General features: G+C 37.4%; 1 protein-coding gene and 1 long non-coding RNA gene across 2 annotated transcripts; one reads left to right on the top strand and one right to left on the bottom strand.

Annotated features, from left to right (window-relative positions):
• Positions 1–483: 483 nt before the first annotated feature.
• lg16h8orf37 (linkage group 16 C8orf37 homolog) lies at positions 484–25,583 on the bottom strand. Its single transcript, XM_017428473.3, has 12 exons — positions 25,356–25,583; positions 24,917–25,019; positions 24,158–24,228; positions 23,774–23,839; positions 23,470–23,565; positions 6,636–6,703; positions 6,243–6,328; positions 6,060–6,148; positions 5,197–5,264; positions 3,971–4,132; positions 3,497–3,862; positions 484–2,535 (listed from the first exon to the last, which is right to left on the bottom strand). The coding sequence occupies exons 1-12, from the start codon at positions 25,496–25,498 to the stop codon at positions 2,291–2,293; spliced, it is 1,563 nt and encodes a 520-aa protein (XP_017283962.1). The 5' UTR covers positions 25,499–25,583; the 3' UTR covers positions 484–2,290.
• On the top strand, positions 14,053–14,780 carry LOC112450969. Its single transcript, XR_003039699.2, has 2 exons — positions 14,053–14,466; positions 14,540–14,780. It is a non-coding gene; the product is annotated as an uncharacterized LOC112450969 (long non-coding RNA).
• Positions 25,584–25,590: the final 7 nt, after the last annotated feature.

The following is a 25,590-nucleotide window of genomic DNA, read 5'->3' as shown; positions in this document are numbered from 1 at the left end:
AGTAAACTGCACGCTGCTGAAGTTAAACTCATCTACAGGTTGAGAAGAAGGAAAAAGGTCAGACTGAAACAGCTTGATGCTGCCTTTCGATTTACCTCCGAGTTGGACTTCGTTTCTGTGAATGACGTCAAACCCAACCTAACCGCATTCCAGCTGAAAGTCAGGGAAGTTGTAGGGATTGTTTACTGTTGTGCTCAGTAACCAGACTAACTACCATTAGCAAAACAAACTGATAACACTGTATTTCTTTGCCTTCTTTACATTTAAATATAGTAGCAACATGTTCACTACTAAAGACACACGTCAACATTAATAAAGGTGGAAGAAGTGTCTCCTTGGGTGTCAATCACAGCGTAACGAGACACTTTTCATTAAGCCTCAATTAACTAATTGAAAGTAAATGTATTTAATAAAAAAAATGCACATTTAAACATACAGCAACAATGTAGGAACTACATGAATCAGTACCAGAAAAGAACAATCTCAAGTGTAATTTATTTTATTTGTCAGGAAAATGTACAATTAATTTTATGAAGGGGCGGGACTTAAAAATACGACGGCAGCCAGCAGCAAAAGGAACGATGTCTTTCATATTTAGATACAATATGTGTGACGTGAAACATGCTGGTGATGCTGCTCATCTGTCAGCTGCAACTCAAAGGCAGGAAGTGTTTAATTAGTTTGTTTCCTAAAACAAAAATGACAATAAAATTAAACACTGAAGGATGGTAAAAGTGATCAAAAAGTGACATTTAGCTCACTGGAAGAGCTGCTCCTGTTTTCTTTTAAATTAAAACTTGATTTGTTTTGATCTTTGTTATTTATATATAATTGGCCGTCAGATGGAAAGAATAAAGTTTTCAGTTCTGTGTAAAATGTTGTTTTGGAGGCGTTTTCAGCAGTTTTTTTTTAATTTATTTATTTTCCATCCAAGTAATTTACTGTGTATTGATCTGAAGTTTATTATTCCGCTGGTGTCAACAACACAAGATTAAAAACATTTGAGGCCATTCTTTTTTCAACATTTCAATGAAATTTGATTTCCTGTAATTTATGCATTGTTTGATACCAAAATAAAATAAATGTTTCTGTGTGCAACACCACATTAAAAGGACAGCCTCGTGAAGGTTTCACTTTTGTAATAAAAAAAAGGATATTCTAATATTTCCATAAAGCCTTTTATCTACAGTCCATTTGACACAAAACAAAATAAAAACTTGGTTGAAGTGTCCTTGAATCTTTGCTGGTATGTCGTCTCCTTCCTCTCAGTTCGTTCAATCATTTCAAATCAGAGTTCATTCATGTCAGAGTTTGTTTTTTTCAGGATTTAGATTTTTAAGGTCACTCCATTTCCAAACAACAAAAAAAATGATTTATCTGCTTGTAAACAGCTTTAGGAAGGAAATTATTTCTTAAATACCAGCATCATTCCTCATACATTTTTATTTGCCACAGTTTTCCAAAATTGAAACAATTTCTGCTGCAGATATTGTTTCAATTTGAGTTTCAAATGTAGGTAGAAGAAAATATGAAATGAAGCGTCAAACCAAAATGGCAGGGGAGATGATAAAAGTAAATAACTCAATTTATCCTGGGGTAACACAACTTTATTCTGTTCCAAAGCTTTATTTGTTTTATCTTTGTATGTAAACCTCGGAGGCTGCTGCTGCTCAAACGATGCAGAGTGATGATCTTCTTCTGGCCACAGAGGTTAGCAGGTAAAGGAATAATCCAGATGAAAACGAACTGCGGGTAAAGTTTTGTATTGTACAAATTTAGATTCCAGAGAGTTTTTAAGACGATGTTATGAGCTGAAATCCAACCACCTTCATGCTGGAGGCAAACAAGTCTGAGAGATGGTGCCTCAGACTATTTGGTCTAAAATATATGCACCAAAATAAGCTCCTCACTTTAGTTTGATTTCTGTACTGATATGAATAACAGACTGAGAACCTCTCTGGAAGCAAAGCTTTCATTTGTGAATAAAACCTGCAGCACAAATGGGATCTGTGGTAAATTATTCTAGATTATCAGGACCAGCTGTGATTTCAGACTGCAATCAATCTTCAATTTACGAAGAGAGCGTTCTGTCTGGTTCGCCGTTTTTATCTATTTGCTCTTTTCTTTTTAAATTATATTTCAGTTTTAGCTCTTCATCACATGTTGAAAATGCAGGCAGCACACAGTGGGTTCTGGAGTTATTCCATCAAAAACTAAATCAATTTTCTCAGCGTTGTTCTGAACAGTGACCCACGTCACTCTTAGCTGCACTTTAGAGACGAGCAGATTGTTAACTAACATCTCGTGTGTCGGGTTCTACCCAGTCCCAGACGTGAACGGAGCCATCTGAAGCGGCAGACAGCAGCGTCCGCGGGCGCTCGGGATGCCAGACGTGGGAGGTGATGAAGACGGGGACGGAGCCATCAGTCTGTTCAGACAAAACCACGTGGCCGCGGTGCTGAAAGAGCGGCTCGACGTCCTGCAGCTCCGGCGTCCAGGCGCAGGTGTTGTAAATCTGAACAGCTCCACCGAAACCTGGTGAAGAGGAAGGTGAGAACTTCAACACGCTTTGAACCGTAACATAACTATGTCTCCTGCTAGTCACCAGGTTAGGACTCACAGATTTCCCATCAGTTAAGGAGTCAAGTGGTCAGAAAGTCTTAAAACAAAAATGAAATTATCTAAACACCAACTAAAGGAAGAAGGAGATTCAAACAAATCATTTAAATACAATAAAGAACCCAACCAGGTTGGTTTCTTCCTTTAAAGTTGAAACGTGGAGACATACGGCTCAAAGAAAGTCCAAACTAAAACTGACTGAAGCCATCTGTTTCAAACAGATTCTCTAACGGTTACATTTAATTAGTAAGTTTAAATCTGATCAGGTTTAATGTTTGCAGCCTTTCTTTCAGTGCTGCACAAGATAAAACTGAGTTGATAAAACATTTCTTGCAGACTGAAGCAGCGTCTTCCTTCTGTCACAGCCACATCAGAAACTCATATTTTGCTTGAGGAGACAGAAGAGCTGCTGCTAGATTTAATTTCATTACTTGGAGGGTTTTTTTCCCCATTTCAGTGATTTACATAAACATCATACCCAAGAATGTAATCTATAAATTATTTCTGGGCTCAGGTTTTGTTTTCTTCACCTGTGAAGATCTCTAAATGTGTGAAACCTGAGTAAAGGTGATGGGGAACCATTTTCAGGCTATCTGTAGACTTTAAATTATTTTACTTCACTAAATATTGATTTCAAAGCCCAATTTTAACATTGGCTGTAAGTTTCATTTTAAAACTTCCTACCTTGTTTTTGTGATGTATTAAACTTAATAATTATTTGTCAGACTATCCACTCAGATTTATTTGTTAAATGAGCCCACACGGCCTTTTCACTGTTACAATTATTTCAGCATTAAAACATTTACAGTCTAACTGTCCTTTTATGATGTTAAGCTTCAGAACTAACATCTCCATCAGTGAATCTGTAGATCCTGACCTGACACTGAGACGTATCCGTCCAGCCTCGGAGCCCACGACACGGAGACGTCCTCCGCTTTGTAGGGACGTGTCTGGATGTCCAGCTGAGCCTGACACGCGATTCCTCCCAAATTCCTCAAATCTGACACTACTGCGCGTCCAGAGGAAGAGAGTCTGACAACCTTACAGCCGGACTGCTGTGGAGCTACAGAGGTGTCCATCCGCCAGAGGACGGATTCACCTGAAGGTGGTGGTGGAGGAGAAAGCTGAGGAGCAGCAGCAGTCCGAGTGTCTGCGATGTAAACGCTCCCGTTAAAGCAGCTGGCCACGAAAACCGAGTCACTCACAAACTGTAAGGAACTCAGAGGTTCGTCTGAGGTGGTCTCTGTTGGACGAACGTAAACAGGAGGACCAGAAATACAACAAACACAATGTAAAACCCACAACAATAAAGTTATTTAAATGTTAAAATAATCACTCAAAATCATTTTACCGAGTTCATAAAGAGTCTGTCCTGAGATCAGCTGAGTCAGCTGCACGTCGCTGCTTCGAGCTCCGTGAAGGACCTGAGGTGGGGTCGAAGGTCGAGCTGCGATCCTGCTGCCAGTCTCCGAGACTCTCCTCCCCTTAATACTTCCTGTCCTCCTGATCACATCTGTTCTCACATGAGAGACACCCGAACATTTTAAACAGCCGCAGATACAAACGAAAATAACTCGATCTCAGTGTTTTCATCGGCAGCAGTACTGGTATTAATATCTGGATTCATGCTTATAGTTATAATTACCACAAACTGAGAAATACTAAAGATCATTTCAGGACTGGAGGTCTGGTTGGGGGTTATGGAGGTGGTTATAGTTGCTACGACAACAGGCTGCCGTAAGTTCAGCATCATTTTAGATCCAAACATGAGGCAAAACTGAAATTATACATCATCAACTTTATTTATAAAGCGTTTCAACGCCAGCCACAGCTGAAACAAAGTGCTGAACATCAGTAATAGATAAGATAAAAGAAAGCATAAAAATAAAGTGACAAAGACAAGCACAAAAAAAAACATAACGTAGTGGAACAGATAAAACAAACACCAATACAAAATAAATAAAATCAAGTCTCTGTTGGGTTAAAAATAAACGGGTTTTAAAACTGGACAGACACAATTAATCTGCTGCAAAAACATCTTCAAACCTATAAATGTGAACTTACATGTGTACTGCGAGTGTAATAATTAAAAATAATAATAATTTGAAACAGATATATTTTTATAACGACCAAGGGCACCGTGTGAGTTTACAGCACCAAAACAATTTTTTGTTTCATTAATATTCTTAACAAGAAAATAACTTCTGTGTTGTATTTTCAAGGCGGTAAATGACGTTTGTTTTCAAATAAAACTCTGTAAATGTCTCCTGCAATTCAGGCCATAATGGATCAGTAACATTTAAATTTACAGCCAGAAGGTTTGAAAAGTTAAAATCAGCCTCCAGGGTTTGTCATCAGCTGCAGTGAGAACCTTTCTTGTTTTCTTGTCTTCCAGTTATTTGACATTAAAAGCAGCATTAAGTTTAAAATGTGACCCACTTCTCATTGTTTTGTCAAAGTGATCAGTTGTGACAAATATCTGTCATTGTTTGACTGCTGTTAAACTGATTTGTGGTGTAAGAGTCTCAAAAATTTAGCCAGCTGGATGTCTTTATTCTCACGCCACATAAAACTCACCGCTGTCGTCTCCTCCGAGGTCCCACACCTGCAGGTCGGCGTTCTGCCCATCGTTGGTCACAACACACCTGACGTAACAACAACAGGAAGTTACATGAAGGAGTCAGAAAGACGTCATTTAGCCTTCAAACAAGGACTCAATCAGAAACCTCAGCTACAAGTTTTCAAATAATTAAATCAGAAAGACATCAGCCTCGAGTGTTGTTGCACTTGATAATCCCACTTACAGTTCATCGAGTTTAATTTAAAATCTGAAGAAAGTATCCAGTTAAAGCATTCCACATTTAGAAGATGTTTGGCTCAAAATAACTACTGATTAATCCATGATCTGAAGTGCTGCAGATTCTGTTTCTCCTTCAGTAAAATACTGTCCAACAAACTGTTTCAGCTCCACTTTTAATAAAGAGGAGTTTCACACGTTTTAAAACAAAAGAGAACATATCTGCAGTTTAATATGTGACTGATGAAACCTTTCAGTGTTAAACAATGATTCATTTATAGTAGCTCTGTTCAAAACAGTCATCAAAAAGAAAAAAATAATAATACAACCAACACAACATAAAAAGGCACAAAAATAAAAAGAAACAAGAAGAAGGTGGTAAAAGTGATAAATGTGTGTCGGTTTTCTTTTATATTGTATTTATTATACAAACTGTTGAATAAATGAGTAAAACATCAAAAAATATTTAATCCAGTCTGACTTTCTGCTTGACTTGTAATTTTTAAAATATTTTTCTTCTTTTTTAAAAGGCATTTATCTCTTTGTTCTTTGGATATAATACATTCTCCAAAGTAAATCCCATAAAGGACACTTTAAACAAAAGTTTTCTCCATGAAGACACGTTACAGGCATCTTTTCTCACCTCGTTCCTGGGACGTGTCTCAGGCAGCGGACAGGACCTTCTGTAAAACCACCGTGGACTACTTTGAAATCCCGTTCTGCGCAGAGACCCTGAACGCATCGTCACACAGCAAAGCATAGAAATATCAGGCCACTTTTACAATACAAAACACAGATTACACTTTTATTTTATTTGTTAGTTTACCTTGTTTTCATCCGCAAAAAGTTTCAGTGGCAAACGAAGTTCCAAAATTTCATTTTTAGAGGCGCTGTAGCCAGCGACACAGACGGCTTAAAACACAAGAAATACGATCAATGAAGATAATCAACCTGAGAAGCTACTAACAGTCCTGACTTCATGGGGAGTTTCTCATATATTGCTGGGAAAGAACACAATCAAAAGTATTTTCTTGATATTTTATTTTTATTTTCAGCTCTTTATAATGCTTCTTGTTTAATACCAGGAATTCCCAGATGACAACATTACATTCTGACTTCTTACTGAACAGAAACATTCAAAACAAGAGATCATATTCAGTTATTATTAAATAAAATTATTTGGTGATAATGACTGATTGTCAGGTCAAAATAAACTCACTCTTCTCTGACGTCCACTCGATGACCTGGCTGGGATTATCTAGCTGAAACACATGGAGGTCTTTGTACCTGCAGGAACCAAAAACATACATAATGTCTAAAAGCATAAATTAAATATATAAAAAACAACTTTATATCACATTACTCAAACTAACTTGTCTTTTTTGTGTGGATATAAATGTCTATTCTTGAAAAGAAGCCATACATTTAAACAGTAGTGCAAATAATTCAATTCATCTACATGTTTTTGAAGTTTACTTATTTCCAATTACAGAAGAAAGAAACAGGTTTCCTCTGTCTTTTTTAAAAATAGTGTAAAATAAAATAAATTACAGCTGTTCAGCAGTGACTAGTTGACAATTTTGGGTGTTTAATTCCACATTCTTTAAAATTATTCTTTTAAATATTATTATTGTTTGTTCATTGACATTTCCTTTATGTGTTTTGTTTAAACCATTTAAAGTTTAAACACCTTGACAATAAAGAAATTAATACATTCTTTAATGTAATATTTTGACACATTTTCACACATTTAGACTATTAGTTAATTGTGTACTTGAATTCGGCTTCAATATATTGCTTAAAATCAAGAAATTTAACCAAAAAAGCAACTATTTTGACAGGATATCATGGCTTATATCTGTGTCGGAGCAGCTTAAGTTTTTACCAACAAAGTTACTATAATCTGTAAAACAAGCAAGCCGAATTTATTATGTTTATATGTCTTCACAAAAACTGTTTTGTCAAAGACTTTAAAATATATTTAAGTGTAAAACTGTAACAATTTAGGAAATAATGATCTTTTCAAGACGAGCTTCCGCCGCTAGTAGCTAATATAAAAAACATGACGTAAATGTCAAAGGTTTGGAAGTAAATGTTTGCTCACGTTTTTAGGGACTCGATAAACCAGTCATCTAAAAGATCATCAAACTCTTCCTCCTGCATCCCTCCCATCATCATCTTTATCTCACTTTACTGCAGAATGAACGTTTTTTGTTCAACTTCCTGAACTTTTCATTCACTGTCAGTAAAAGACGACAGCGCCACCTGCTGGCCTGGAGCTGCTACCGGTTTCTACTGGTTACTGCAGTCTCTCATTAGAACATATAAATTGTATTTAATTTAAATAGTTTTTTCTTTTAGATTATTCCAGTACTAAAAATTTTTTAAACTCAGTTTCAAGATAAAACTATTTTTTTGTTTTTGTTTGTTCTTTTTTTTTTTACTTTGAACAAAAATTACAGTGGATGCAAATTTTAAATATGCTTTATGACAAATCAAATTAAAACCAGTAATTGCTGCCTCAATGTTATGTTTTCAATAGGTGCTGTAACATAATGCTTCCTGAATTATTTACTACACTAAATGTTCTCATAAATATAACTCGTGCTTTGAAAGAGTTACAGAGATCTCAACTTTGTCTGCAGTAAATGTCTTTGTTCAGAAAAAAAATGCAAGACGAACATTTATTCTGATTTCTTGGATTATTCTTTTACATTTTCTTTTTGTTTGCTTACTGTAGTTATTTATTCTGACCTCATAAAACAGCACAGGCTGAAAACCTTATGTTCTTTTATTTCATTTTGAATTCGTTGCCTAAATAAATAAAGTTGAATAGTGATGCCATCAAAACAAAAAAGCTATTTCTGTTTTACCCTTCAATATATAATTACCAAAAGGTTTAAAAGGCTTAGAAAACAAAGTATGGCATTCTAGTTTTACATGGATTTGTATTTTTAGTGTATAGGACTGTAACTTAACTTCCTTTAAAGAGGAGAACATTTCAGTTTTATATTGCATAATAGAATAAATCAACAGCTTCCTGGGGGAAAAAAAGAAAACTAAAAATGTTCAAGTTGTTTTGGAAAACATTTGGCCTCCATGTTTCCTGTGATCCAGGTAAAGAATGGAAGAACACCAACCATCAGCAGCTCTTCTTAGCTCGGAGATGTTAGACCGGTGACAGAATCCGGTGAATCCCTGCAGCTGTCGTTTTCCTCCTCTTCCTCCTTCTCCTCACCAGCTCCTGTCATGTTGTTCTTCTTTCTGTCTGACATGAGAATCTGTCATGTTTTCGTCTCTGTCTTGCCTTGGAAACATAAAATTTGGCAAAGAGTCAGGATCAAAACACAAACATTTAAATCAATGTATACAGTGCTGAACTGTTTGAATCAGATCAACTCATCAGACTGATCTGAAACATTGTAGGTGCTCATGTTTGAGTCTGAATTATTATACTTATTTTTGATGAGGACATCTTATTTCCCAGCAGAAACCAAAGTGACAGGCCTGAATGTGGACCTACTGAGTACTGGTCCCACAGAGATACTTTTTATTTATGTCAACATGAATTAAGTCACAAAGACATTTTGACAAATAAACAGCAATGGTTTGAAGCATGCAGTCACTGCTGTCACACTGGATTTATAATCTAAAAGTACAGTAAACATGACAGAGAGATGACTGCTGCAGCACTACTGCAAGTTTGTACTTTAAGGTAAAGATGTATATGGATACTATCAGGCTTACATTGCTGGTTGGGAGCTGGGGAGCTGATGAGTATGGAGGCAGTTTGTTAAAAGTACTGAAAATATCAAAGACTATTCCTAACAGTACAACAGGGTTAGTTGCACTTTGCTTTTATGTAGTAATGCCAAAAACTGGGGGCTCTTTGGTGAATAGGTTTGGATGGAAACTTTGTACAGAAACACCTCATGCTGTCATGTGAAGGATTTATCACTAAGTTCTGTTCTTTGGGCATACAGATTTTTGTATATTTTAATTAAAATTAGTATATTTGTGGACAGAATGAATGTGATGATGACTGATTGTCTTTCAAACCTGAAGAAACAGGTGAGTTTTTAACAAGCTGCACTTTAGAATCTTTAGAATAATAAATCAAACATCATTCAGTGCAAATACACTTTTTTATCAACAAACTGAAATACATAGTACGCAAATATGTCGAGTGAGAGCAGTAACTATTTACACTGCAGTACCAACACTGTGAACGTGTCTTTATACACTAATTTAGCAGGGGAAAATGTCTCAGAAGGAAATTAATTCTGGTTCAACAGACGTTGACACAAACTTACAAATTACTTATGAGAGTCGGACCTCTACATTTTCAGCCTCCAGAACATGGGATAAAAAAATCTCTCTGTGTTGCATGCAGAGATGAGAGCTGCTAGAATTCCTGCTACCAGTTAGCACTGCTGCCTTGTTATCTTTATCTTTGCGTGACAAAAATGTCTAAATTAAACGTGGTGTAAATCAAAATGGAAAGGTGAAAAACGAAGAACTGTGCTCGACACAAGGATGGTGAAAGGATTGTGACATTAACCCGTTCAAAGAGGGACATGTTGCTGCAGAAGGACAAAAAAAAACTGCAACAAAATTCAGCCGAACGTCCCTGAAGTTGGGTACCTTACGTGCAAACACCTGTTGACACCTGACCATTCAAGCCTCCAAATCAGCAGCTCTGAATCCACCGAGACGCTAAAAACCTGTGCAGAGGTGTGAGAGGACAGCAGGAAGAGGTGAAGCTGCACAGCTAATTAAAGCTGAACAGGAGAACCTTCTGACAAAACAGAAAAGGATCTGATACTTTCTGAGCAGCGGATGATTTGTGGGGAGCGTTTCTGAACAGAACATCCATTTAAATATTAGTTATATTTGAGAACCACACTCTACAGACAGACAATCATTTTAGAGTGTATTATGTGTTTTATATAAATAAATGCATGTAGTTTATTTTTTAAAGTCCCAATATGAGAGTTTACACCTAGAGAAAAATGTCCCATGATACAAGTCATGTAAAGAAATTCATGCAAGTCTTTTTTATTTAATAACCGTCCTGACAGCTCTGACTGAGCTCAGCTCTGAACAGCAGAGGAGTCCTTTATTAAAATGGATGAACTCTGACATGTCTGTGTAACAGCAGCAGGGTTTAAAAAATCACGTTATTTCACTCTAAGACTCCATCCTTTCATCCATCCATCCATTCGTCCGTTATCTGCTGCTTGTTCGGGTCGTCGGGGCAGCAGCTTGAGCAGACTCCTTGTTAATTAAGTCAGCGCTGCTTTGTCACATGTGTAAATATGCAGATCACTCTAAGTTTGAAGACTTGGTTCTCTGGTTCTGCAGCAGAGATTGGTTAAAGTCTGGAACACGGCAGCTACAGATGATCATCAGCAGGGTTGTTTCTGCGTTGTAAGGCTGAGGACGGGGTCTGAAATGTACCGCCAAACAATCTGTGACATCCCATCCATGTTAAGTACAGCTCCGTTTCATTGCATTAGTTTTTTTAAAGCCACAAACATGCAGCATTCGGCTCTAAATATTGATCCATTTACGTGTCAGTTTAGTGGACGAAACCACAGCTTTGAAACGGCTGCTTTTGACAATAATATAAAAATGGTGCAGAAGGATTTTCCTGAGTGATTTGTGAATTTGCAGTTTTCTTAAGTATTTTGGAAAAACAAATTAGTTTTCTTTCAGATTTCTGGAGGAAAATAGCAGCACAGTCAACAAAGGTCAAACAAATGTCCCTTCATTAAAAAAATAAAAATAAAAACACAAACCAGTCAAATTAAATTGTTTGGGCATGAAGAAACATTTTCAAAGCTGGGGAAATTTAGCAGATTTATTTTAACACGGCATTCAGTGGTGGCAAAAGGTGTGAATTTTGTTAAAGCAGCAATTTCTGCTTCATACATGTACTTGTGTTCATGTAGAAAGCAGATAAAAGGGGTTTCCTTCTGGGTTCAGTCAGACACTCCAGGTGCTGACATGAGTCCATAAATTATGAGAACAACACCAAAGTCACTATTTAAACTTCTGCCACATCAATTAATATTGAGTTGTGTTATGGTTGTGTAACAAATGTCAACGGTAAATGAGGCCCTGAACGTATTAATTTTACATCTGTTTGGGTTTGTTAAACAGGAGCTCTGGCTGGTTTCTCAGTGTCAATATTTTTGTTCCACTCGTAGCAAAGACCGTTCCCATCGGCAATAAAAAAATGATAATATTTACTTTTCCTGTGCTTAGTGTTTCCACTGCAGCCTGTTTGCTGCTCGTCTGTATTCTGTGTTAAATGGAGAGGAGAGACTTCAGGTTTTGTTTTCTCTGGAAAAGTCAGCAGAGGTTTGTTTCTGTTCATTCGGCTGAAGTGCTGTGAACAAACACTTAAGTGTTAGGAAAAAACAAAACAAAATCATAACTGGAGTAAAAAGGTGCAGATCCAGGGCTGAAATGGTGGCATGCGTCCAACCACAAGGTGGATAGCTGTGACCTGAAACACGACCAGTCATCCTAACTGTCTCGATTTTTATTTTGATTTAATACTGGTGTTTTAATTGGTGCAGAATTAATGACTGATTTGACCTGAAGAGTAAAACTGTTATCATAATTTGCAAAATCAAAAAAGAAACATGTCACCATCCAAATTTGAGATGATGTTTGTGGAGTATAACCTCTAGATTGTAAATCCTAATTGTTTTTTTGCCAAAGTAAAAACATTATTTTACTTTGTCTTCCATTCATTTCATGGTCTGTAACCTGTTATTATCTAAGCAAACCCAAAGCATGCAAAAGGTTTTCAGAATAACCACTTTGAATGTTTTTGTCCTGTTAAAAGAAATGGGACAAGAAAATATCAAAATTTACTCATTTAACACAAATCAAAGCAGCAGACTGAATTTATTCTTATGTTCTGATGAGCAGACTTTGTTTTGTTTGTTTTTTTGGTGGAGGTGTAGTTAGTGAATTAACTGCAGCTACAACAAATCTGCACATATGGTTCACATTTGTTTGAACTTATTTTTCAGGTGTAGCCCTGGTTGTGGAGAAACGTTGTCTGCACATCCCTGAGAAGCTGTTGGACAGGTTGGACAGCAGCATTTAATTCTGTTGAAAGGGTAGAAAAAGCTTAAAATAAATCTAAAAGCGAAGTTCACTCAAGAAAATAAATGTGGGTGTATGTTGAATTGAATGTTTTTAACAGTCAGTCACAGAGAGAAAAAGCTTTTAATTTGATGGACTACTCATGAGAGGAGACCAGCTGAGCATTAGATTATTATTAGAAAAAGTATTTGGTTATTAGAAAAAAAAAGACTAAATGATGTGAAAAATGAACTTCATTCAACATCAGTGCATTAATATATCATCGTTTAAAGTTTCTCTTTCAAAGGTCGAGCTAATTAATTAATAGTTTGAGGGCACAGACCTGCACAAGTGATAAGAAGTTTCTGATTGTACACTCCACTTTAAAACATAGTTTATAGGTAACGTTACACTGAAACTTCTCCACAGACGTTACAGACATGTATTCCTGTGTAATTTAATATTTTATTTAACCCTACCCATCATTCACTGGATCAAAGCCAACAGGAAAGCAGCTGTTTTTCCTTCTGGTGCGGCTCGGAGCTCACAACAGGTTGTTTTTTTAGCCCAGAGTGCAACTTCTTAAAACAAGCCTGGAGTAAACAGATCTGAGAACGCCGCCTTGTGCTTCATGTGAGCGTGAACGATGTTTCTCACTGGAAGAGCAACAGTCCCAGTGAAGTTCAGACGACTTTCTGTGGCCTCCTTTTCCCTGACGAGATGATAAAAGTATGATAAAGCCCGTGCAGCACACTGGCAGCACTGAACTGTGTCTAATATGAGTAAGTGAAACGTCAGCCGGCAGCCAAAGAACACACTGATGAATACTAATGCCGGGGATGAAATGCTGCACATCAACACAGTGATGCAGTGAGCACTCAGACACAACAGGTGGGATGCAAACGATGGCCCACCGCTGCCTCTTTCTCCTCTTACGACTGAATCATTGTTAGACAAAAACAAAGTTTGTCAGAGAACACGATGTGTTCAGTAAGAAAAACAGATGCAGCCGTTCTGTTGTTTACTCACAAACACCAGGTAAGATGGTGGCTTTATTTCAGCTGCACAGTGAAACAGTTTGTTAACCCTGTTGCCTGTTTAGACAAACATACATTTCTTATTTCGATTCATTTCAAAGGTGGCAAAGTTTGATTTACAACTTCCAACTCTGAAATAATTTATGAACATTAATTAATGATTTAAAATCACAGCGACTCTTTATTTAAACCCATACTTATAATTAAAATTTTATCTCATTTTGGTGTGATGACCTGAAAGCATTAAATACAATTTCATAAGATTGTCGTCATTTTGAAAAACAGACACTAAAGATCAGAACGCAGAAACGTGTGATTTTCATGTCACAACATAAAAAAAGCAGGAACTGCAACCTTTGAAATAATTACAATAATTAGTGACATGATGAGTCAGACGATTCATACATGTGTTGGTAAATAATTCAATACAGATATCTGAAACATCAGGTTACTGATAAAATTTACATTCTCAGCACAAAGTTGTGAGAGTTGAGCTCGTTCCTGGAGTGGGTTGGACTCCACTCGAGCTGTACCTCGTCTCTGACGCTGTTTGTGGTGTTCATGGACAGAATCTCAAAGCGCAGTCGTGGGAATGTCAGAGTGTCGCCTCGGCTCGTTGCAGACGTGGTTCTGTTGTCGTCAAGCCCTGATCTTCTGCAGCTGAGTGTGAACCGCCAGGATATGAGTCAGCTCCTCTGAGAGTGGGGCCATGGTTCTCAACAAAAACAAAATGGAATGCTCCGCCCGGGTCAGGGGTGAGTTTTCGCCTCAAGCGGAGAAGTTCAAGCATGTGAGAGTCTTGTTCCCAAACGAAGCCAAGATGAGATGGATCGACAGATCGGGGCAGTAATGAGGGCATCGCTCCAGTCTTCTGTGGTGAAGAAGGCAGCCCTCACACATGGTCATGAGGTTTGGATTACGACCAAAAAAAAAAAAAATCGACATCCAGGATATCAGTGGCTGAAATGAGCTTCCTCTGTAGGGATGGCTGAGCTTAGCCACAGAGATGAGGTGAGGAGCGCCGACATCCAGAGGTAAAAACTAACAACAACAAAAACAAGGACTAAACTGAGGTGGGAAACAGCAAACCAGCAGTTGGTGTCTGTGATTTAGTTTGTGTTGCAAAGAGAAAAGAGTGAATTATGACACTGAGGATACAAGTCTGGACTTTTAGCTGAAGGATGCACCACTTCCAAAATACAAATCCTCATTTGTCGTTTTGATCACTGTGAAGAAAGTTGTGTCTAAAGTTGTGACTAGTTTTGATATTAGTTAACATCTGTGCATGATTTCTGTGTTTGTGGAGGTGAGGATTGAACATCAGTCCTGGTGTTTGCCACAGACCCATCTGAGCTGAGGTCGCTCTCTGAGGTCTGTTGTCTCTGACGTGGAGAACCAGCTGCACTGGCAGCCGTAGGCCCGGGAACCCCTCCTCTTCCTCAGCTTGGTTCTGAGCTTCTGACGGTCCGGCATGTTGTTCCTGCCAACAGACAGACAGACAGACAAGTTTAATTATTACTGAGGACATTCTCCAACTCACAGACAGCTCTTTACAGAGCTGCTTCAAATGCTTTTTTTCTATTTATAATTTATTAAGAGATTTACTTCTGTTTGATGTGTCGTCATTAAAAATCCTCTGAAAGAAGAAATATTTTTTGGATGAGCTGCTCAGAGAAAGAAATGAAGGAATTTTTGTTTTGAGACGACCTTTTAACTATAAACAGAATTATTTAGTCACCGAAAAAGGAGTTCAAATAAAATGAAGTCATTAATCAACTAAAGCAGAATTATAAAACAGTTTATATTTCTGATTATTTTAAAACCTCCTGGTTGTAAATTTCAGAAACAAAGTTGACTCTTTATCACATCTTAGAAATCAAGGTGAGACTTTCAATATGTCAACAACAGACATATATCAATAATAAAATATAACAATAGCACTAAATCTGCTACTAAAACTTTTACCATGCTCTGTGATTCTTCTATTTTTTTAAGTCTTTTGCACATTTTGGGGGGTTTTACAGCTTATTATCTTTTTTCTTTTCAAAAGACAGTAAATGCAGGCTAAAAGGGTTGATGACAGAAGTTAGCCTGAGGCTACATTAAAAGACCTAAAGTGTGCCTTAACTGAGCGCACCACCCGCCTGGACAGCTGATGTTTACTGATTCATGCTGTTAAAGCCCAAATGTGAACCCGTCACACGCTGCTTCTGCAAATATCCAGAGTGAATGTTAGCTGAAGCTCCTAACCTCTGCTCTGTCCGCAGGATGTTAATTGATGGCCTGCTGCCATGCGGTCGATTGATTGATTGGATAATTGCTTAATAAAGTGCTAAGAGTAAATAAGCTTCTGCTACCTGAGACGGCATCTCTGCTTGCTGCGTAAAGAATCTCAGTTTTAAGATTCTGAAACATCTAGATTTCAATCTGCCTCGAAACATCTGTAACATCAAGCTGCACTAAATTCTAATCTATCACAAACTGTCCACATGGACACAAACATGGGGGATGTTCAACAGACTGAAAAGACCACTGCGTCTGAAAAACCCCTTTCCAGATGTTTTAGTAAGTTTCCTCGGCTCATATTAAAGATTGAACATTAAGAGGGCAGCTGTATCAGTTTAAAAGTTGATTTAGTTTTGTAAAATGTGCAGATGTTAAATTCCCACTAAAATATTATCCTGATTCAGTAAATATTATGTTTTTAATATCCAAACTTGGTACAAAAGTCTTTAACATCTCACATGAAGGAATCGTGTTTACTGAAATCTCCTTTCTGCTGAATTACATCAAATAAGACTGCGTAAAATAAAGTCTGTTTTATTTTTTTAAATTAATTCAGCACGATTTGCTTGAAGAAATTAATTTAGTCAACACATGTTGGCAAATCTTCTCCTACTGAATGTAGCACAACTCAGCCAAAACTCACGAAATAAAATGACTGCTCTTGTTGTTCATTAAAACCACCCCCTCATCTTTGGTGAATTAAAATGTTCACTTCGAAATGAAACAAACAGGCAAACACCAGGCTGAAGAGCCCTTAACACACTTTCATCCCCTGGGTGATGCTTTCTGCACAGAATGAAAACTCTTCACTGCGGCCCACTTTATACAGTTTTTAGTTGCTTTTTTTTCTCCACTTCTTTGTTTGAATGACATTTTAATTAAAGACTATGTTAACTAATCATTAGCACAGCAAATAAAAATTAATTTACAAACGGAAACTGTAATTATTTTTAAAAACCTTTTGCTATTTTAAGTTTAAGGCTGCTACACCAGGGATCATCAGATGGCAGCTAACGGGCTGATGGGGGNGGGGGGGGAGACTGCTGGAAACTGACTAAAGGATAAAAAACAATGTGGAAAAGAAGGAAAAGTGCACAAATTTAATTCCAAGTAGTTTGGATGATGTGCAAAATGTGAAAATCCCAACAGAACAGATTAAACCTCTCAAATGTTTTTTGGAAAAACTCTGAGATAACTTTAAATTTCTCCTTAATAAACATTCCTGCACAGTGATTTAGGTTATAACAACCAAAATTTTTTATTTTCAAATAAGAACAGGGAAATTTGTTTTTGTTAAATGAATAAAATAACAGGATGGGATGTAGTTTTAAAATGTCTCCCAGCTGTTTGGTTTCTGTGCATCAAACTGGCACGACCCATTCAGCTGTCTTATCTTGTTTTTTCTGGTGAACATTTGAACATTTTATGGTTTCTATTTTTTTTTGTCTTCGGTTTTGCTTTTCAGTGTGATTTCATGTTTAATTCTCTCTGTCGGTGATGTTAAACCATGTAAAGTCAGGCCTTCAAGCCTAGTTACATATGCTTTACTATCTTGTTTTTCTTCAATTCTTTTTAAAAATTATTATTATTCTATATACTATGAATTGGGCTTGAGTTGAGGGCAGACACATATGCTGTTCCTTTATAAACAATGAAAGAGCATTTTGGGAAGAATATTTGGAGAGCTGAGAAGTTTACAGGGAAAGTTTGGAAAGCTGTGAGTTAAATATGTATAGATAAACTGCTAAATGCATCATTTAATAAACTTAAATAAACTAAATCTGCTGATCAAATGTGAGAAACTGAATTCTTCTACAGGAACTAGACCTTCTGGGAAGGGGGGGTGGGGGGCAGTACTTCTGCAGAGCTTTCTGACTGATTCCACTGAGATGACAACATGAAGGACAAACTCATCATCCTGAGTGCTCCTGAGTGTTTCCAAGTGCTTTGAACTTAAAGTCGCACAAAAACTAAATTACACACTTCTGGACAAAAAAAACAACTACTTGGTGTTAAAATGTCAGGGTGCTGATGTGTATGTTTTAAATCAATCTGTGAACCATAGACTTATAGAAAGACTACTATGAAAGGCTCGTCCTCTCTTCCTGAGTTTGAATAGATTTCTGAAAAAAAAAGTAAGTTTAATCACTTTATACTCATCGCCTGCTTTCAAAAGCAATAATGTTTTTGCCAATGTCTGCGTGATAGTTTGTTTGTCGTGTTGGGCAAAACATCACGAGTCTGAGGACAGATTTTAATTAAACTCTCAGAAAGTAATGGCTGGATGAATCTACAACTGATTAACTTTTGGAGTCAATCCGATTCAAGATGGCCACTCTAACTCCTCTCCGCATAAGATGATCTGAGTCTAAAATTCAGCCATAAAAGGCAGCAGGTGACGCACATTGTTTCAAGGAATACTAAGGCTTTCATTTTCTTAATTTGTTTACTTTTAATCTTTAAGAACAACAACATCAGCTTCCAGTGTCCACAGTGAAAATGTCAGAATCCAACCAGCTCTTTTCTGTCTGTTTCCTGCTGTTTTACTGCCATTGTTTCCGCCTCCTTTTTTGCAAATTAAACACGTTTCCATCTTATTTAAATTTCATAACAGATGTGTTTATAGTTCATCCTTTCAAAAAACTTTGTGTGATTCACAGCACAGCACAAAGTGCGATTCTGTCAGACAATGATTTGATTGCAATTTAGGACTCCGTGAGCTGCAATCAAATCACCATTTAAAACTTGTCTTGTCTGAGAACATAAGTAGAAAAAAAAAACCATAAATGAGGACAGCTCCAGTCTAATAGCTGGTGTACTGCAACACAAAAAGGGCCATTGTCCTCCTTCAGAAGTGTTCGGAATAAGAGCCGTCAGTGTCAGATCTCTGAGCAGCTGTTTGCAGGAAGCTAATGAGCCTGGATGTGAACAATACATGCAGGGAGCAAATGGGATTCAAAGGGGAACGTTTCTTAGAGCGGTTAAATCTTTTTTCCAACAATTTTTACCTTCTTCTGGCATTAGGAGTCTTGCGGATTCTAAAGCAGTGAGCAAGATTTCTGAAGCCCGACTGGATCCTTCCAACAACAAGAGAGGACGGACTGGAGTTACAACCGACTGAGATTAAGACATCATCAAGTTTATTGTTTTTTAAGAGTTTACGAGTTATTTCACGCTTCTGACTTGGACCTGATGTGAAGGATGTACACAGAGAGTAAAGCAGAAAATAAGTGCAGTCAGTGAAGGAGAAAATGTGTTTTTTGTTCGAACTGTGTGTTTAATTCCACACACTCTTCACACAGCTATACTCCTCCTGCTTTCTGTCACTCAGTCAGACTTAATCTGAACATAAACACTGACCTTTATATTTTGTCAAACTGCATTTCCAATAAAAATAGTAGGACAAAGCAGTGTTGCTCAGCCTTGATACTCGTTTGTAGTAAAGGTCCGACGTCAGACTGCAGCAGAAAATCCCATCAGACCATCACAAGAAAAATGGTACTGATTTAGCTTTATTATTCATTTGGAATACACTGTGTGTAATTTTCATAGAGTAAATAAAAAAGAGGTGACAAAGGGGCAGGGTGGTGTTTATTTGTTTGCAAGCTGTGAACTAATTACATGAAAACGCCTCAATGTGGAAAGAATCCTACAGAAAAACATTAGGTCTATAATCATGTTGGGTTGTTTAATTTGTTTATGAATGTGGATTTGTATTGCATGTAAAGATTATGATTAAATGAGATTTTAATAAAATCTGAGAGAAAATATGTTAGCTGACAGAAACAGAAAATAACTAAAACAATAAATGAGACACGACTGAAAATTACATTAAAACTTTTAACAGATGATTTCTGCTAGAAACAAAGAAGCCAAAACATACTTTAAAAAGCTACATAAAAGGTGAATATCCCTTATAGAATTATGAATAAATAATTCCTCTAAAAGTTTGTTTAGGTAAGACTGACAGAACTGTGGTTACCTTTTAGTTCCGTACGATAAATTCCACATTCTGCTCAACAAGACATCCACAGAAAGAGGTGGCATTTTATGGTTCATTTATATTATTTTTGACTAGACAGGCAAAACGTAACCGGACTGAGAACAGGTCCCTCATGTCTCGTTCCATCAGGAACTTCTCCTTCCTGTCAGCGCCAGACGCTTCGCACCAAATCCTAAAAACTCCTCACTCTTCAGCAAAAAGTAACACAGGCATCATATTTCCATTACTTCATGCTTCCATCAGCGCTGGAGCAGATAAATGCTCATCACAGAGAAAAAGTACTGAGTGTTTTGTTCAGAAAAGGAGGAGGGAAGGCTAGAAGGCTGATAACACACCTCTGATAATATTCACTGAAAACAAATTGTTCTAAAACTTTTCAAAACTTTATTACCATCTTGTCAAAATGAATCCAGAACTCTAATTTATGAAGCTTTCAGATGGTAGAAAAGCAGCTGTGTTGACAGGCAGAAGGTGAACGCCTCTCAGAAGGAGAGAAAGGATCAAATCCGGCTCCTGAATTCAATCAAACTGTTGACTCGCCGACACACGCCTGCTTTACTAAAGTGTTTGTTCTCCACAGTGGTCTGTCTGTTACAGATGACACGGTGTCACCTTAAATGAACTCATTTATCCCTGTGGCTGCCGCACGTGAGCACAAAATACCAAAACCATTATCAGTGTCAGTGGAACACAAGATGCGGGTCATTGCAGACGCCTTTCTGCAGTCCCATCGTGACCCCCGTAGGATTTTTATCCAGCACAAGTAATCAAATTACAGGGAGCTAATTTCTTACATTACCATGTTTGAATGAAAGCAACAGGCTGGACAAGGAATATTAATGAGAGGATGGATCAAACTCTGCTCACAGAGTAAAGTGTCAAAAATCCAGAACATTCAAACAGATGTGGATGTTCTGAATGACCTGATTACTCTAAACAAGTGCCTCCTTCCAGGTGACAAGTCAACCTGCTCCCAGCTCACGTTATATTTCACTGCACTCAAATGTATTGGTCTGATATAATGAAGTGTTTACTGTTGTGTTAAGGTGGTTTAAGTCCTTAAAGAATGTGTGCAGAGAGGGAGAGGGGGTCCACATGCTCATAGTGAGAATGTAGCAGTAAATGTATAAAGTGTATAAAGTACAAGTCTTCAAGTCCCAACCTGCCTGAGTTTGTTTTCCCACCGCTGTGTAAAGAAAGGAGCGTTAACTCTGAAGCAGGTCGAAGCTTCAGCCTCTGTGTCACTTTCACAAACCAAGGAAGCTTAGAAGAAGTGTTATTGTGGCTTTATCTAAATGTGAAAACAAAAGACTGACTTAGAAAACTGAGCTTTTGAAGATGAATCTCAGCGATGCTGTAAATGTGGTAAAAAAAAAGCTCATATCCTGGACATTTAAGTCAATTACTTCATCTGACGTCGTATTTTGTGACAAGGTGGAAGCAAGCTGATTGAAGACAGACAGACACTGAGCTGCTTTGCATTTAAACTGTAACTTTAAAAGAAAAATGAATAATAATTCAATAAACAATCATTCGGATGTTACAGTCTTGCTGCCTTTAAGTTCAGTTTATTTAATATGTTTATTCTTGTGTGAAAACAAAGGCATTTTATTTTGTTGAGGCATGAAAAGTAATTAAGTTGATCAAGTTAAAGTTAGTAATCAGCTGTAGGCACACAGAGGCGTTCCTTTTGGTTGTACGCTGTGAGCAAATTCAATAAATGGGATTTATTTATCATGAGTTAATCCAGATCTTTCACCTTATCTTGATTAGATTTGGACATTTAAATACAAAGTTTGACAACCCCTGCTCTAAATCAAGGTATTGTTATTTCTTAGTTAACTTTCTTACTGATCTCTAACAATTGGTTGGATTATCTTTTGCTTCATAGTATCTAAGTTACACATTTCTGATTTAGAGGAAAATAAAGAGCAAAGATGGTGTGATTAGGATAAGATGCAATCTGAATAATAAAAAGCAGGAAAATGTTTTATCTTGTTTTACTGGGAGGTGAATCAAGGCATTAATCTAATATCTCTAATTAAAATTCTGTCATTTTGTTTAAAGTTGAATTCAGCACTAAGACATTCTGAAACGCAGTTATTCTGCTTGTTTGTATTCCAGTCACGCTGATCTGCAGATGCAGAATTGTTCTCATTGGGAGGAGGAAGGAACGGCTCCTATGCTCTGACATGAAGGTGGGTGGCCTAATGAGGCGCTTACATGTTGGTTACAAACGTGCTCGCCACTTTAAAATATATATCTGCATCGCTTTTCTTACTAAAAAGATGTTGCAAACAGGTCGACGACGGCTCTCAGTTAAACACTGCCACCTTTTGGTGAAAATATATATTTAAAAAAACACTTAATACGTGGGAAAATTGTGAAAAAATATGATTTCTGCTACATGCTTGTTTTTTTTACTGAAGGTTAAATTAATTACATATCACGGGGTTTATGCAACATGACCCAAAGCAAAAGCAGCTGTTAGATATTTTATATTTCCAAACATATTTTCACGGGAAATAACAACAGATGGTCCTGTCCTCATAGAAAAAACTCATTAAATTCAACAAGCTGCAGGGTCACAAACATATTTAAATTCAAAGCAGCATCTCTAGAATAAAACAACAGGCAACAGTCAGGTTGTTACTGTTGTCAAACTAGCGATAATAAAGAAACTCACATTATAAAGTATCCTGTTTGTTCACTCTGATGAAAACTGCACCCTTTTAGATAATGCGGTGTCATGTAGCAGAACCAGATTAAGTTTTTGCTCTTATTGCTGCCCTGCTGTGGCCTCGTTCAATTTCACACCGCGCTGCTTCCTGTCAGACACAAGCTGCGTCCCAGAAGCTCGTAACAACAGGCTGACAGCAGCAGAGACGGTTTTACTGTTGCTTTGAGGGGAAAATGGTGCAGAATCAAAACTATTAATGTCTAATTTACAAACAGAACTTTCATTAGCTTTTATTAGGATTTACAATATAAACATGTTAAGCCAAATCAAAACTTGTAAACTGCTTCATAATTTGATTTCTTCAAAATAACAATAACAATAAAAATGTTTTTAGTTGAGAAAACACAAGCTGGTAAATAAAACAGTGGAGAGGAACTGCAGGTTTATAAAAACTGAAAGATCAGGGTAAAAAACAATCCAAGTCTCATTAAATTTCAGCCGATAATGATATTTTATACATGTGTCATGCTAAAATATAGTAAAAATTGAGCATATTTCATTCAAATAAAGAGCAAAGAAGATATTCTGAGGCCTGTAGATGTTTTCCCATAACAGCCTTATCAGTTATTTGAATTATCAACTCAATCCTGAAACAGTAAGAGACAGATGATTCTTGAAATCAGCTTCCAGGAGCTTTATAAAAAGTTTTCACACTTTTCCTAACAGCTTTGAAGGATTACTTCCCAGATGGTTCTGAGTAACAAACAAAATGGCCCCAATCTGTCACTGTCAGCTTCGTGGCATGAGCCTTTTGTTTTAAAGAGGCAGAGCACATTGGATTCAACAGCAACATCCGTTTGATCAGACAGAAAGGGAAACATATGATTACCTTTTCTGGGAATTTTATGCTCTAAGCGTGTTGTGTCAAAACTCACAGACTCACCTGAGGAAGAGGTAATCACAAGATGCGTCCCACTCAGAATCGTCAAACATCAGCACCCGAAAGTCACAGGATATGCAGCGCAGCTGGTCACACGACCTGTTGATAGACACGTCCGCTGCTCAGTCATTCCAATAGTTTTGGTACCCCATAATTTGTGTAGCAGTAAACGTTTAATGGTCAATAATCCTTTAAAAGTGCAAATTCTGCCTAACTGAGCTTAACGAATAGGACAGAACTTTCTGTGCCTTGATAAATAAAAGCAGACGAGACGTGACGGGAGCAGTGTGAATTTATTTCTTCGCACCTCTTGGATGTAGCTGTTCCGACACCATTTGTGACTGAGCTCCCGCCAATGAAAACAGGACAGCACCTGGATGCAGAACAGACAGTACAGATAAAAATGTGTCAGAAAATCGAAGACACCACGCCGACAGGAATGAAGCCATTTCTTTATGAGAAGAAAATTTGTAAAAGTGTATATTGTTGTTCCAAGTTTATGTGCTTTCAGTTTAGCGACATGCCAGTTTTTCTGCTAGTAAATACCAAAACAAAAAAGCTTTAAAACCAAGCAAACAACTTCTTTTATTTAATTTCTTTTTCTAACAAATATCCCAAACATTTAGCAGGAAACTCCAAGTCAAAGATCATTAATTCACACCTCTATCTGAGGATGAACTGAGAGACTCACTTTCTTCCTCCAGACGGAGCTGAGAGCTTCTTCTCCACCTGTGGTCCTTTAGGAAACGGTTCGGTCTGAAACTGATGGGCAAAAAAAAAAAATCAGATTGAAATCTACCTGAATGCAGCTTTAAGTTCATTTATAACCAGCTGTTCATCAGTGTGCCTCTTGTGTGTTTAGTCTGTGAGGTAATAAAACATTCATTAGAGTTGTCACATTTGCAAACCAGATGTTTGTGTTTAGTAGTTAGTGGTTAGACTTGGAGAAGATGAGACAGCTGCCCGATAATCATGTCTGGTTGAGAAAGTGGGGAAAAAAGCAAGTTCATTGTTTGTTTTACACCTACACATGCACAACATCATTTTAGCCTGTTGGATCCTAAGCAACGAGTCGTGTCATCTGCCGTGTTACAATTCTGTCTGAAAAAACAAACATAAAATTTTACCGTGCGTATATAGATTTTCTCCTAAAACAGCTACAAAGAAAGAGCACAGAGAAAAATATTAGATCTGAGCTGCAAAATCAAATCAAAATAACCCTAAAAGATAGGGAATCCAGTAGCATTTCTTTACAGTTTACATTCTCTATGCAAAGCAGACAAACAACCAAAACTCTTTTTGTGCAAAACTAAAAGTCCCAGGTGTATATTTCAGAGCAGACTGATTTACTGAAGGGGTAAGACAACCATGACAGTGGCACTTCTTTATAATGTCAAGCTTTACATTGTTTTAATTTGCATTTCTTTTCCCATGTTACGTGCAAATTTACCTTTGATTGTGAGGGATCGCTGTAATCATCCTCCAGGAATTCCTCCAGAAGAGCATCGATATCCTCAGAGACACTGCTTATCGGCTGCTCAGGTTTGATGGAGCTGAGACAGAAAATAAAATTAATAATTCAACAGTGTGTGACAAAATATTAATGATGGTAAACTTGCAGGATTTGTGCATATTGAGTAGCATTGGAAGGTCTTTGTGTTTCTGTTCTTTTTAGTTGGCTGTTCCATAATAAATATAAAACATGTTTATTGTTGTTTGGTTAGGCTAGTAGGATCACTTACTGTATGATCACTTATTTATCTGTATACCTGGGCACTTACACTAAATTACTTCTACTTCTGCTTACTTCTAAATTGTTCATTTAATGTAGTCAACACGTGGTAAATTCATATTTTGAATCCAAAGCCAACATTTGTTGTTCAAACTACCTGTGTTTTTTCTGTCCGCTTTTTTCCTCCCTGGATTTTTCGCTCTCGCCTGCATCCCTGCGCGCTGAACTCGCCACAGAGACGTTACGACAAAACTTTTTTTCAACTTCATCCAGAAGCTGATCCAGGTCGTCGTCGGCCATGATTATCGAACTGTTCGCTTCTGTTTCCCCCGCTGAGCCTTCGGGGGCAACCGAGCTAGCTAGCCAGCCTCCATTACGGCTCGGAGCGTTAG

This window comes from Kryptolebias marmoratus, linkage group LG16 (assembly GCF_001649575.2).
Source record: "Kryptolebias marmoratus isolate JLee-2015 linkage group LG16, ASM164957v2, whole genome shotgun sequence".
Classification (NCBI taxonomy): Eukaryota; Metazoa; Chordata; class Actinopteri; order Cyprinodontiformes; family Rivulidae; genus Kryptolebias; species Kryptolebias marmoratus.
This window is presented reverse-complemented; position numbering and strand designations above follow the sequence as displayed.